General features: G+C 37.3%; 1 protein-coding gene across 1 annotated transcript in view; it reads left to right on the top strand.

The window, feature by feature from the left end:
- Positions 1-14,959, top strand: part of WDR49 (WD repeat domain 49) — a 165,698-nt gene that overhangs the window by 136,992 nt on the left and 13,747 nt on the right. Inside the window, exons 17-18 of the mRNA XM_035278281.3 lie at positions 6,334-6,437; positions 10,791-10,934. Of these exons, the coding sequence (XP_035134172.3) occupies positions 6,334-6,437; positions 10,791-10,934 (248 nt within the window). The remainder of the gene's footprint in view (positions 1-6,333; positions 6,438-10,790; positions 10,935-14,959) is intronic.

Here is a 14,959-nt window from a genome sequence, read left to right on the forward strand (position 1 = left end):
TTTTCCTGTAAATCCGTTTGAGTTCTTTGTAAATTCTGGATATCAGCCCTTTGTCAGATGGGTAGACTGCGAAAATTTTTTCCCATTCTGTTGGTTGCCGATCCACTCTAGTGACTGTTTGTTAAACTAATTTTAAAAAAGAAAAGGGTTAAAAACATATCCTCAGAATTGAGTATCATGTACATCCTTCAGTTCCCTCAGGAACATAAACAGAAATTCTTTGCAGAAAACATACAAGTACAACAAAGTTGTTCATTGCACTTTCTATCTAATATAGATGATATTCTAAATCATTTTAGTATTTTTCTGAGTAACGTGTCCCTTTATGTAATCAGATTGGTAAATTAAAGAAATCATGCTAGATCTCATCCATATGAAAAAGTATAAAAGAAAAATAAATGTGTGAAATAATTTAGAAAAAGGGAGAAAACGTACATATGGTGTGTATATGCAGGTGGGGGTATGTTTAGATGGAGGGGGCATACACAGGAAGAAAGATGAAGGAAAGCAGAAAAAGTCTGAAGAAAATGGAAGAAACAAGAAACAGGAAGAAAACAATTAAGTGCCTTAAAGCTATTCTCATTATAACACCTACGATTCTCTTTCGGGGTTAAAAAGTTTGGGTGTATTTTCCGCATATTCTTACTCATGAATGGGTGTTGAACAATAAGAACACATGGACACAGGGAGGGGAACATCATACACCAGGACCTGTCAGTGGGTAGGAGGTAGGGGAGGGATAGCAAGGGGTGGGGGAATTAGGGAGGTATTAGGAGAAATACCTAATGCAGATGACGGGGTGATAGATGCAGCAAACCACCATGGCACGTGTATAACTATGCAACAAATCTGCAGTCTGCACATGTACCCCAGAACTTAAAGTATAGTAAAAAAAAATTGGGGTGTATATTTTCTAACTTATACAAATATACCAGTGTTTTCACAGGGCTGAAAGTATTCTATAATATTATTTGTGAGAGTAGGTGGATAGTAAAGAGTTATCTTCAATTTAAGTCCTGGGGAGATGAATATAGAGTTTAAGAGATTAATAGAAAGGCCTAATTCTAAGTTTCTAATGGAGAAATAGATTGATCCTTTTCCTAGATTCTGCAAAACTCATACTAGCTTTAGGGAAAAGTTTTTTAAAATAAGAAGGGATACAATAGTAACCCAAAATTACAGTAGACACTTTTCCTAGTTTACAGCAGTTTTTTTTTTCTGGACACATGTGAAATTATCCTAATCTAGAAAGACTGTAGATAAAATGAGTGATTTGGAAAATAGTTTTAGAATATTTCCTTATTATGAAAGTAATGTTGGAATTATAGGCATCTGCCCCCATGCCCAGCTAATTTTTGTATTTTTAGTAGAGTTGGGGTTTCACCATGTTGCCAGGTTGCTCTGGAACTCCTGACCTTGTGATCCGCCTGCCTCAGCCTCCCAAAGTGCTCGGATTACAGACGTGAGCCACTGTGCCCGGCCAAAAGTAAAAATACATCTTGATTACCAGAAAATTTGGAAGTACAAATTAGCAAGATATGCAATTACCTGTGGTAAAACCATTGTTAACATTAGGCATTTCACTCTTAAGACCTTGTTTCAGGCAAATGTATGAATATGAAAAAACGTATATTTTATAAAAATGGGGGCTTACTAGACATAGTTTATAACCCGTTTTATCACTAAAAAAGACAGTGAGCACATTTTCTTATTAGTTAATGTGAGTATCCATGGAAATCAACATTTATAGTGACTTCCTGGGAATTTATCATGTAGTTTTTCAACTATTTTCTTTTCAAATATGTAGATTGTTTACAAATTTTAACTGGGAAAACACTTTAAATATCTTAATGTGCACATAGAGTATCTTATTGAATTCATCATTAGAATAAATATTTGAAGAGGAATTGCTGAGTCAAAAGGCATAAAGGCCTTTGGGCCATCTTGCTAAAAAGGTCATTTTGTTGTCTGGACATAGCAGCTGTTTCACCAGCAGCAATACAAATGGTTGCTTTCTTGCCTTTGAACCAAAAATGGATGTTATTTCCGTCTTAAAACTGTTGCCATGATATCTTATTGTTTTAAATTGGAGTTTGATTATTGGTGAAAGCAAACTTTTTCAGGTTTATTAACCTTTAACATAATCAGTAACAAATTTGAAAGGGATAAGTGAAGTCTTAGACTATCTCCTATGGCATCTTTAAGAGAAGCACTTCCCAACCTTCTTGAATAGTTCCTATATAACTCACTCACCATCTAATAAATACCTTTCTCTATTGAACTATTCTTAATGTCTCTAATGTTAAGTCAAATTCATCTGTAGAACTTACTCATCAATCTTCATTCTTATTCTAGCACAACAAAGAACATGAACTATGCCTTTAATTAATTAATTGAGATGGAGCCTTCCTCTGTCATGCAGGCTGGAGTGCAGTGGTAAAATCTCGGCTTACTGCAACCTTCACCTCCTAGGTTCAAGTGATTCTCCTGCCTCAGCCTCCTGAGTAGCTGGGATTACAGGCATGTGCCACCATGCCCTAGCTAATTTTTGTATTTTTTGTAGAGATGGGGTTTCACCATGTTGATCAAGCTGGTCTCAAACTCCTGACCTTGTGATCTGCCCTCATCAGCCTCCCAATGTGCTGGGATTAGAGGCATGAGCCACTGTGCCCGACCTCCTTTTATTATCTGACACATTCTTTGGTTACCATTTTTAAAATTGCTTATCAGGAAGGGATTCATTATTAGAAACCAGTATATAGAATCAGATGAGAAATGAAACAAAAAATTCCATTAGTTTCCCAGGAAGTTCATATAAGGCAGAAAGCATCTCTCAAATTAGTGTTTAATTATTTTCCATTTTTATGTTGTTTTAAGCTCCATGTTACTGTTAGGAGGGAACTGATATTATTTAAATGCTGTTGATTACCTCATCATTCTGCCAGATTTTATGTGAGAAATTAGAAAATAGAAGAAAAAATATACAAAATATTAAAATCTCATTTTAAATTAGGGTTTATGCGATGTAAACACTTGAAGGATTGGCAGTCTACTTTTGCCAACAATCTGGTAATAACTATTCTATGTCCATGTGTGACAAATGGAAGCACGTGATAATCCATTCAATGGTTGAAATTTGAACTTTAAAAATAATAATTTTTAAATAATTAAATAATTTGGGGGAGTGCCATATCTTTTTACTTTTTGTCTGGTCATTCTGATAGTTCTCAAGAATATTGGAATTGGCTGTAGGGGAATGTTAGAAGTCCCTGCTTCGAGTGAAAAATATTGTCTCTTTCTTGCTTAAAGTGATACTAGCCAATACCAACTGAGCCCTTACTGTGTTTCAGGCCCTGTTCTAAGGTCTTCGTGTGTTTACCTCACTTAATTCTCACTGTAATCCTAGGAGATAGCTACTATTATCATCCCCATTTCTCAACTTGAAAACAAAGGCAGAGAAGTGATTTGCACAGGTCAATCAGCCAAGAGGTGAACCAGGGATACAAATGCAGGCGTTCAGCCTTCCAGAGTTAGTACTTTACCACTGTTCTATGTTGTCTGTCCAACAAGCATCATGTGAAAATGTTGACAAATTATTGGTTTCCGAGTCAAGGAATGAAATATTTTATCAAGTACCTGCTATGTCTAAGCCACTACTCTAGGCATTTTCCCTTCCATTTCTATGACTAGGAGGGCCCTCAAGAGATTGTCAGTCATTATACCTCCCTCTCACAGCCAGAGTCAAGAGAAGGGAGATCTGTTAGAGCCTTTTCTTCTCATAGGACTGATGCCAAGGCTGCTGGATCCCATAGTAGATCCCCTTCCTACCTCACTTACTAGGTATTTTCTCAAAATGTCTTAAAACTCTATTTAAGCCTGGTATTACAGTCTTGTTATTTATCTTCATCACTTCTCTTGGGAATATTGCCTTTTTCCAGTTCCCTGTGCATTTTCATAGTAACCACTCCTGCAAATGTTAGATGTGTATCTATGAACAGGAAGCAATAGATTGTTGACTTTATTTGTTGTGATTTCCAAAAGATTCTCTCCCACCCTTTGTGTGCTTTTCTTCCTCTGTGGATAAAATTCTTTAGTGGAAATGGACAAAGTGTTTTGCTTTATACAAAAGCTACTTGTTTAGTTTCCATAGGATGAGATATTCTGAAAGCAAATCGTCCAAAAACAGGGAAGAGTTTAGTGTATTTTGGAGGTGGGGAAATCAAGGTATATTGTTGACCACTCTGAAGGGGAACCTCCTTACCCGTGCCCTGCCCCCAGAATCTTTTCCACGTTTAAATAATTCTTTTCTAGAAAAAAAAAATGTATTGTTAACTCAGTAACTGCAAGGCCTAACTGTACCACACTCCATGCTTTCGGTATCCAAACCCAACTTCTTAATTTTGTAAATCCCCTTACTATCTTTAAATGCCTCTCTAAGGATATCATTTTGTCTTGAAAGCCTGAATAGTGGCTAAATGCTAATTCTCCCTCACATGAGATGGCATATGGTGACAGATGCCATTCCAGCGCAATCTGGGGAAAGACTGCCACCTACCCAATGACAAAGCTCTCCTAAAAGGAAAAAAATCTATAATTCCAAGTAATTTGTGTTGATACTGATTCAAGGCAATTGTGATGAACTCCCCAAACCCCTCTTAAATGTGTGCTATGATTGAAAACTTGCTTCCAGAATAACATTAAAAAAAGGGAAAAAGTAATTGTACAGTAGCTATTGAGAGTACTTATCACTAAAACTTGGCAAATACAACTGTGGTCAGGTGCTTGAGGTTAACATCAGTCATGAAAGTCAGTTGATGGCATGCACCCTTTATTGGATGGGATAAGAATGGCAGTTCACCTCTGTCACTTTCCTCTCTACAACACATAACCCCAGTCTCACCACGAGGAGAATATCAGACAAACCCAAATGAGGGACATTTTACAACAAAAAAATCCGACAAGTATTTAAAACTGTCAAGATCATAAAAAAACAAGAGCCAGAAAAATGGCCACGGGCCAGAGGATAGGGAGTCAGATAACAAAATATAATGTTGACCTTACAGAAAAATGACATTAAGAAAAAACTAGTAAAACTCTAATAAAATATGGACTTCAGTTAATAGTAACGTACCCATATTGATTTCTTTATTGTGACAAATGGTAGTGTAAGACGTTATAACAGGAAATTTTGACGGATATGCTGAAGCTCTACTAACTTTTCTGCAAATCTAAAGTCTCTAAAATGAAAAGTTTATGTATGAGAAAGGAATTAATACATTACTACTTAAAAGCTATACAAATAGCGTCTAATCTTAACTTTAAGAGCGATATGTAGACTTTTTACTTGTATTGATATTTTAAAATTTTTTGAATTTGGAAGATACAGTAAAAATAGAGTGGAGATAAAAGGATAAAAATGAGCATTACTTGAATGCTATTATCTATTAGGCACATTTCTGAACTTTCATCCATCTTATTTCTTTTTAAATCCACAGCAAGAGTCCCATTACATTGAGGAGAAAATTGAGGCTGAGAGTATGGGAAACAGCTCAGAGTCTTATATCTGCTATGGATTTTGTAGCTACAAGAGTAAAAGTTAGGGATTGGAAGAATGGTAACTATGAAGGGCTGAGTGATGAAGGGAAGGGAAGACAGACGGAAGAGGGCGAGTTAAGATCCCCAGGGCTCTCCACAATTTTGTGAAGATGGATGTGTTTGCTGGCTTGGTGCTGTGAAGAGGCTAATAATTTTTGGCAACATAACTTGTTAAGGTTGAAGTCTATGACAGCGAATTTTACAGATTTGAGATCATTTTCTATTTTCTCACAAGATTATATACAGCTATGTAATGATTTTACTTTCCATATTTTATTGATGAAAACTCTGGATTCAAGTTATGATAAAGTTTTCTTATAGATTCATATAATCTTCAAAAATACTGAACTCTTTTTGCATTTTGGATGCCATAAAGATTCATGCCTAACACTGAATAAATAAGCTTTGACACAAAGCATTGCTGCTTATTAGTAAATTATGAGGAGACAAGGATAATGTATGTGTTTCTGTAAAATTTTCCTCAGTATAATTTTTTCTCACCTTGTTGCTATGGGGACATCATCTTCACTTAATTAGACTCTTGGCCATTCTGGCTCTCACCCTTTTCTATTATAACTTGGTTAGCAGGCATTTTGTTAAAAGATATGTCTTGATTAGTGTAAACAAATCTCAGTACTTCAGTTCACAGAAATGATTTTTGGTCAAAGATGCATATATCCAGAAAGAATCTTTTCATCTCTGTGGTTAATAATTTCATCATGAATTATTTTCTTACAGTGTCAGATCAGAAGATATAAATTTAGGCATAAAATATAAGGAAAGAAATATCTGTATGAAAAAAACACAACCATATTATGGTGAAGTTATAAAAAAGTCATTCAGTAAGTAGTCACTGTTGATATATTTCTATGCTATTTAATAGATTAGTGTGAATAAAAATAGCTATTCTTTGTGCCAGGAATGTTCCTATTCCTTAATAAACATGAATGTAATGTCCTGTGAACCCCCTTTAACAAAAGTGAGGTACAGAGACATGAAGTCACTTGTCCAAGGCTCCACAGAATATAAGCGGAAAAAGTGTAAGGTCTAAGCCAGTGTGTTGGAACACTCTTGCTTTGCTATAAAGAAGTGCCAGGGACTGTATAATTTATGAAAAGAGGTTGAATTGGCTCACAGTTCTGTAGGCTGAACAGAACCATAGCATTGGCATCTGCTTGGTAGAAGGTGAAGCAGTAGCAGGCACATCACAGGGTGACAGCAGGAGCAAGAGAGAGTTGGAGGTGCTACACACTTTAAACAGCCAGATCTCTGAGAACTCACTACCGTGAGGACAACACCAAGCCCTGAGGAATCCACCCTCATGACCAAAACACCTCTCACCAGGGCCCATCTCCAACACTGGGGATTACATTTCAACATGAAATTTGGACAGGGACAAACATCTAGGCTGTATCATTCCATCCCTGACACCTCCAAATCTCATGCCCTTCTCCCCTTGGGAAGGCATGATTTTATTTGGCAATAGTCTTCTAAAGTCTTAACTCATTCCAGCATTAACTTAAAAGTATAAAGTTCAAAGTCTCATCATCTGAAACAAGGTAACCTGCTTCCACCTATATGCCTTAAAATAAAGAGCCATTTACTTCCAAGATAAAATGGGGCATAGACATTGGTTAAACATTTTCATTGCAAAAAGACAAATTGGCCAAAAGAAAGGGGCTACAGGCTCCAGGTTAGTCTGAGAATCAGGACAGTCATTACGTCTTAAAGCTTCAAAATAATCTCCTTTGATTCCATGCCCACATCCAGGGCACACTGGCACAAGGAGTGGGCTTGCATGGTCTTACACAGATCTGCCCCTGTGTCTCTACAGGGAATCAGCCCTGTGGTTGTTCTCATGGGTTAGAGTGCCTGCAACTTTTTCAGTCACAGGATGCAAGCTGCAGTGAATCTATCATTCTCAAGTATGAACAACAGCGGCCCCCTTTACAGAGCTCCGCTAGGCAGTGCACGAGACCTCGAACCCTGTATTTCCCCTCTTTGCTGTGCTAGTAGAGATTCTCTGTTAGGGCTCTGCCCCTGCAGCAGGTTTCTTCCTGGGCACCCAGGCTTTCTCTTACCCTCTGAAATCTAGGTGAGGCTGCCAAGCCTCCTTGACTCTTGTACTTTTGGTACCTGCAGGCTTACCATGGAAGCCACCAAAGCTTATGGCTTACACACTCTGGAGTGGCTGCCTGAGTTGTACCTGGGGCCCTTTGAGCCATAGCTGGAGTTGGAGCAGCAGGGATGTGAGGAATAGTGGTATAGTTGTTCTAGGTCTATGGGCCTTGATGGGAGGGGCTGTCTAGAAGGCCTTCAAGGCCTTTTTCCTGGTGTCTTAGATATTAGCTCCACTCCTTTTTAGTTATCCAGATCTCTTTAGCAAGTGGTTGTTCCACAGCCTGCTGGAACTTCTCTCATGAAAATGCTTTGTTTGCCAAATGACTGGGCTGCAAGTTTCTTAAACATTGACATTCTGCTTTCTCTTTAAATACAGCTTCCAACTTTAAGTCATTTCCTTGCCCCCACATCTCTAAGCCAGGCTGTTAGAAGCAGCCAGGGTACATCTTGAGTGCTCTGCTGTGTAGAAACTTCTTCTGCTAGATATTCTGTATTATCACTGTTAAGTTCAAACTTCATGCCCTTCCTAGGTATTTGGTAAGGCACAATATGGGTGACCTTTTCTCCAGTTCCCAGTAAGTTCCTCATTTCCATCTGAGACCTTGTCAGCTTGTACTTTACTGTCCACATCACTAATCAGCATTTTGGCTACCACCATTTAACCAGTCTAAGAGTTTCCAAAATTCCCCTCATCTTCCTGTCTTCTGAGTCCTCTAAACTCTTCCAACCTCTGCCCATTAGCCACTTCCAAAGCCACTTGCACATTTTCAGGTATCTTTATAGCAGTACCCTGTTCTCGGTACCAATTTTCTGTGTTAGGCCATTTTTGCACTGCTATAAATACCTAAGACTAGGTAATTTATAAAGAAAAGAGGTTTAATTGGGTCTTGGTTCTGCAGGCTGTACAGGTATGGCATCAACATTTGCCCAGCTTCTGGCAAGGGCCTCAAACCTTAAAATCATGATGGAAGGTAAAGGGGAAGCAGGCAACATCACATGACGAGAGCAGGAGCAAGTGTGGGGTAGTGCCACACACTTTTAAACCACCAGATCTTGCAAGAAGCCACTTACTGTTGCAAAGACAGCACCAAGTGAATGGCACTAAATAATTCATGAAAAATACGCCCCCGTGATCCAGTCACCTTCTACCAGGCCCCATCTCCAACACTGGGGATTACAATTCAACATGAAGTATAGAGGGGACAAATATCCAAACTGTATTAGTCAGAATATGTGTGAAGTACCCAATACAGTTCTAAAAATAGAGATGGCACCAGAATATTCTTTCCCTTAAGCATTTAATAAGGATGAATAAAAACTATTTTTGTTCTCAGAAATCCTGAAGTCACACAGAACAATGTGTTAGTCTAGTTGCTGGCTGACCAGAAAAGAATTATAAGACCAGTAACCTGAAAGAAAGGAATCATTATACTAAGGTATATTGTTTAGAAACACAGAATCCTTCCTGAAGCTTCATTTTATAATGAAAATATTTCACTCACTATAAATATCAACTTAGGTCCAAGGGAATGTCACACTTCCATAGAGCAGATATGTTGTAAATTTCTGGTGAAAGTTTGCTGTAAAAAACTGATAAATGGACATTGAATGTTTACCAATTATCAACTAATATATTCCAGAGTTTGTTAGGATTACATGAGATGTATAAAGCACTGTGTTTGACCAGTGCCGGCATATTATAGCAACAAATACAATTTTATTAGTAATATGTCTTGGAGCATAACCTTTGGAATTAAACATTTGAACTTAAGTCCATGGTCTGCTATTTACCAGTTATTTGAACTCAGACAAATTACTAAACCATCCTGAGCCTCAGTTTCCTCATCTGTCTTAAGGGCACAACAAAACCTTATACGTTGTGAAGATTTCTTCTTTAATTTGACGTAGCACATTGGTTTTCAAAGAGTGGCCCCTGGCTTAGCAGCATAAGCATCAACTGAAACTTATTAGAAATGTAAATTATGGGACCCTCATCCCTGCTTTCCTCCATTAGTCAGAATCCGAGGGGGCCACATGGCAGTCTATGTTTTAGCAAGCCCTCCAGGTGACTCTGATGCCTGTTAGTTTGAAACCCACTGACATAGCACATGACTTTTTCCATAGCAGGTGCTGCATATGAACTAGTTTCCTTTTCTTAGGTACTGAGCCACCATTGTGACAAAAACCCAGTTTCTACCTTCACAGAACAAAGAAATATCCAGGCTATATCATTCCATCCCTGGCACCTCCAAATCTCATGTCCTTCTCAAATTGCAAAATAAAATCATGGCTTTCGAATAGTCCTCCAAGGTCTTAACTCATTCCAGCATTAACTTAGAAGTATTAAGTTTATAATTTTAAAATAAGAAACAAGTCATTTACTTCCAAGATAAAATGGGGGCACAGGCATTGGCTAAACGTTTTCATTGCAAAAGGAGAAACTGGCCAAAAGAAAGGGGCTAGTCTGAAAATCAGCAGGACAGTCATTACATCTTAAAGCTCCCGAATATATTGAATTAAGCTTTAATAGATTTCCGTTCTATTATCCAATTATTACATGAAGCAAAGAGAAACTTTACTTTGTTCGACTTTGCCTTTAAGAGTATGATTAAAATAGATTCTTATCTCATGTGAGCATAATAAATACGACAACACAGCTCTGGTTAGTTGATATTTAAAGAGTACCTGCCAATTCAAAATTTCAGATGTTTTGTTAAACACTGAAAAAAATAGATTCCATTCTACAAAGACAATTTTCTTGTAGATAAAAAGAAAAACTGGAACTTTTCCAAAACTGCAGAATATTCATTTTCAAGGGAAAATAGTAGAAAAATACAAAATGAAAAATGAATGGGAAGCCTTGAGTTCCTTTTGGTTCCTTTGAATAAAAAGCACCATGGATTTATTTTGAACAGCTGTGTTTATAGGGTTTGCTGATCACTGCAGCTGTACCAGCTGAGTAACAGGAAGGTTGAATTTATAAAAGTTGACTTGGAAATGTGCTAGCTCCTTCCAAGAAATTAATGTTATTGTATTTTTCTCCCTGTCTTCCTCCAAAACCTGCTGTTGTGAAGGTGCATTTAGGTCATTAAACATTGGAGTCCTGGAAGAGCCGCCTGAAGTAAATAAACCTGCTTTCCTTCTAGACCCTGAGCAATACTTCAGGAAAGAGCCAGAGAAGCATCCCCAAATTCCAGAGGCCCTGTCAGTTTTTGAAAGTAAGTCCTCGGCCATCATACAAGTCTATTACCCTCTTCGTGAAACGTGATTAAAGATAGAGTAGAAAAGAATGAAAATAACAAGTGTGTGCCTTGTATGTTGCAGTGAAACAAAGTGTGGTTAAGATTTATAGTTCAGCTGCTGATCTGTGCTCAGTTAGGACAGACAACAGGCCGGGAAATAAAGGAACATTTTTGTTTTGTCCTTTTTCTGAAGTTAGAATGCCATGAACATGTATCCATAAGTCTTCCATGGATGAGAATCTCTCCCCCAGATAACCTTGATTTTCAAAAGGGATACTGGAGGAAGCCATCATAATACCATTTTAGAACAGTGTCTGGCAATCTCAATTTTCATGTGAAACCTACAAATAAAGACCACTTAAAATGTATTGTCTTAAAGTCTTCCAGCTGCCGTACTAGGCTAATGTGATGAGAAGACAAGAAAGCTGAAGTTAGAAACTGAGTGATCTCTAAAGATATACAAACAAGATGTACGAAATTATTTTTCAGACTATAGTCTGAGCTTTTACAAGTTTGAAGAATTCTATAGAAAAATTCTTCTAGCAAAGAGGGGTCCTGTGGGAGAACAAGTAACAAACCTGATTCTCAGTGAAGCACTCAGAAAGCATATGGACACTGCAGGGAGGCTCATTTTAAATAATAAAAAGTTCAAGTTTTCAACTTGTAACAGCCAGGAAAAGAAAAATCAGAATTAAACAAAGCCATCTGAGATCTGTGGTTTCAAAACTTTTAGAATTCTGAGCTGGGGTTCAACATCGTTTTTGAGAAATAGTAATGTTTGCAGTAGGAAGGCGTTTCCTTTTGTCCACAGTTAGGAAGTTTAAGTCTCCTCTCTGCTTGGTCCCTTATGGAAAGGGAGAACAGCTGGTCAACATTTTTGTTGTTGAAAATTCTACTTATAGGCAAGGTACAGCTCTCATACCTCATTTCTCAATAGGATGTAATAGGTAGTGGCAGGTTATCATTCTCACTGCACCAGATTTAAAAAAAAAAATGGGTAAATTACAAATTATATGTTTAAAGCCATCAGAAGTCTGTGGAAGCAATGATGATCAAAATAACTACTTTCCAGAGATGGTAGGGCTCTCCCTAGATGAGCTAAAATTGCCAAGTGTTTTCTTCTCTCTGGGGATTTATTATACTTGGGCATTGCTAAGAAACAGACCTGCATTAGACTGAGAGACTATCATGGGAAAGTAAATTTGGAAGAGTTTTGATGGCTCTGTGGGTTGGTGTGATGTATGGGAATCTAGAGAAATGTCACAGCTTTGGACAGCCTTTCCCATAGGATATTCTCTGAGCCCTGGGTTGGTGGTGGAGATTGTGGATTGGACTGGAAATGCTGTTTTGCAGTACTTGGGAGACAATACCCCACTAAAAAGAGAAGCCTACAACAGACTTTTGAAATCAGAAGTGGACTAAGCCTAAATATATCTGCACCTGGGCAGTGACCCAGCTCAATTCCTAATTGGATTAAGGTCATCAGAATCTCATTCTCTCTACTGAATTAAGAGTGAACCATCACAGAGAAAAGATTATTTCAGTGCCTACAGATCTTTTAATTTTCAGTCATATAAAATTACAGGACTTGCAGAGGAGCTGGAAAACTGATTAAAGACCAAGGGGAAAAGAATATATATTAGAAGCAGACCCAAGGATTACCCAGATATTGGAGTTAGTCAACCAGGACTTTAAAATTATAAATATATTTCAAAAACAGAAATAAACAAAATGGATGAACAAAATTTAACTGAGCACTAGAATATGTATAAAACATTACAGTGGCATTCTAAAACTGAAAATATATACATGTGTGTATATATAATTTCAGATATACCTACATATATAATCAAACTAGGAACTGATTAGATGGCTTTAAAAGCAGACTGGTCAATATAAAATATACAAACTGAAGCCTACCTAAGGAAATAAAATGTTTCCATTTTATTCCATTATTCTATGCTTCAGAAAATAGAAAATATTTGTGATATAAACAGTCTAACATGTGAAACTGCAATTTTATAACAAGCACAGGAATGAGAACAGAATTTAACAAATAGCTGAGAATTCAAAATTGAAGGTACATTTAATACATTTCTATGAACCTCATGTAGTATAAATACACACAAACAAACAGTACTTTATCACAGTAGAACATCTGAAAACCAAGGCTAAAGACTTGATGCATCTTATTGGCTGCTTTTAACATTAAGAGCAGGATTTTAAACCGGAACTACAGATGCAGGGAAATATATTAAAAGTTGAAAAAACAACAACCCTGACATCTAGAGTTTTAAATCCAATGAAAATATCCTTCCAAAGTTAAAATAAAATAAATGCATTTTTTAAGACATGTAAAAGCTGGGGAAATTACTCATAAGCAGGCCATTTTAAGAAATACAGTAGAAAATTCTTCAAACTGAAGGAAGATAGTCTCAGATGAAAGTCTAGTATCACAAGAAGGAATAAAAAGCATTGTTACTTCTAGAACAATCACGAATAATACAAATTATAAAAATTGAAGAGGTAATATAGGATATAAAATGGTATAACTCAGGATGATTAAATAAATGCTGGGGTCCTTAGCATAGTTCACTAGCTGCTCCATGGTTTGGCTCCCACCTACCTATCGAGCCTAGTGTTCTTCGTGCTCTGTCTAGAACCAGCCAGTAGGAACTACATGTAGTTCCCAGCACACCATGTTATTCATACCACTCCTCTACTGGACTATCATCCCCTGCTTTTCTTAACCTGGCTCACAGCAACTTAACTTTTAACATCTAGCTCAGGTATACTCTGGTTTCCCTGAAAAGTCGTCTATGAATTTTCATGTGTTCCTATGGTATGCAGTACTTATCTCTATCATAACCCTTGTTGAATATAATTATTTACTTATTTCCCCACTAAGATGTCAAGATCTCTGAAGGCTGGGTATCTACATATTATCTCTGTCATTAGCATCCAGCAAAAATGCTACTATACTCAGTATCTAGCCTAGGAAAAGCTAAATACAAAAATGAACAATCATTATTTCAGTATCTGCTTGTCGAAGACTATCTCAGAGTATATACAATGTGCTTCAATCCTCCAAACTATTTCTAAATGGCACACCAGTACCTCAAACATAACATTGCAAACACATTTACGTCTACTAATGTGTGTCAAACCCAGTTAATGGCTCAATATCTGAAGTCACTCACTGCAGCCAACCTGGATTCATTTTGACTTCTGCTCATTCCTCAACCTTGATATGTCCTGCCTCACTTTCCTTGTTCTTTACTTTTCTCCTACTCATTAAGTCCCAGCTCAAATGTGACTGAATTCTTTCCTCTGCTTCAGTCAGAATGAATCAGACTTTTTTCCTGGCATTTTCACAGAATCTCATTGGTGGTGTCATATGTCAATAACTTGCATGTTTCTTTTAAAAGTTGTCATCAATAATTTGCATCTGTTTCACAGGTTGGTGAAGCTTTTAAAAGACAATTTTCACTTGCAGAGAAGGCAAGTAAGAGGAAATACTTTAAAAGCACAGAAGTAAAGGAAGAAAAACCAAAGAAAGAAACCAAAAGAAAACATCTTTTAAAAACTGTGGAGAAGTTAAAGGAAATTTTAGTAAGAAATCCAGAGAAAAAATTCTCCTTGAAAATTAGTCTTTTAGGTATTTTGGTTATTTCTGCCCAGACATTAACCCCACCTCTTCACCCACACATCTTCCCTGCCCATATGAAGAATTCATCTGTGGCTTCCTTCTTCCAAAGTTATACAAAAGATTCTTCACAAAGCAGGAACTTTCATCACTGAAGAGAGGCCTTTGCTCCTGTCATTGTTAAGCTCTCTCTGGCTTCCTTCCTCTACAGCTTTTGCATATTTTCTGTTACCTACCTATTCATCTTGCCTCAAATCTGACTCCATTTTCCGTCTTGGTTTCCTCCTGTATGCATACCCTGTATGTGGACTATCTTTACAACTTCGTCCTATGTCTCTGGATTTCTTTTTTACTG

Source organism: Callithrix jacchus, chromosome 17, assembly GCF_049354715.1.
Source record: "Callithrix jacchus isolate 240 chromosome 17, calJac240_pri, whole genome shotgun sequence".
Lineage (NCBI taxonomy): Eukaryota > Metazoa > Chordata > Mammalia > Primates > Cebidae > Callithrix > Callithrix jacchus.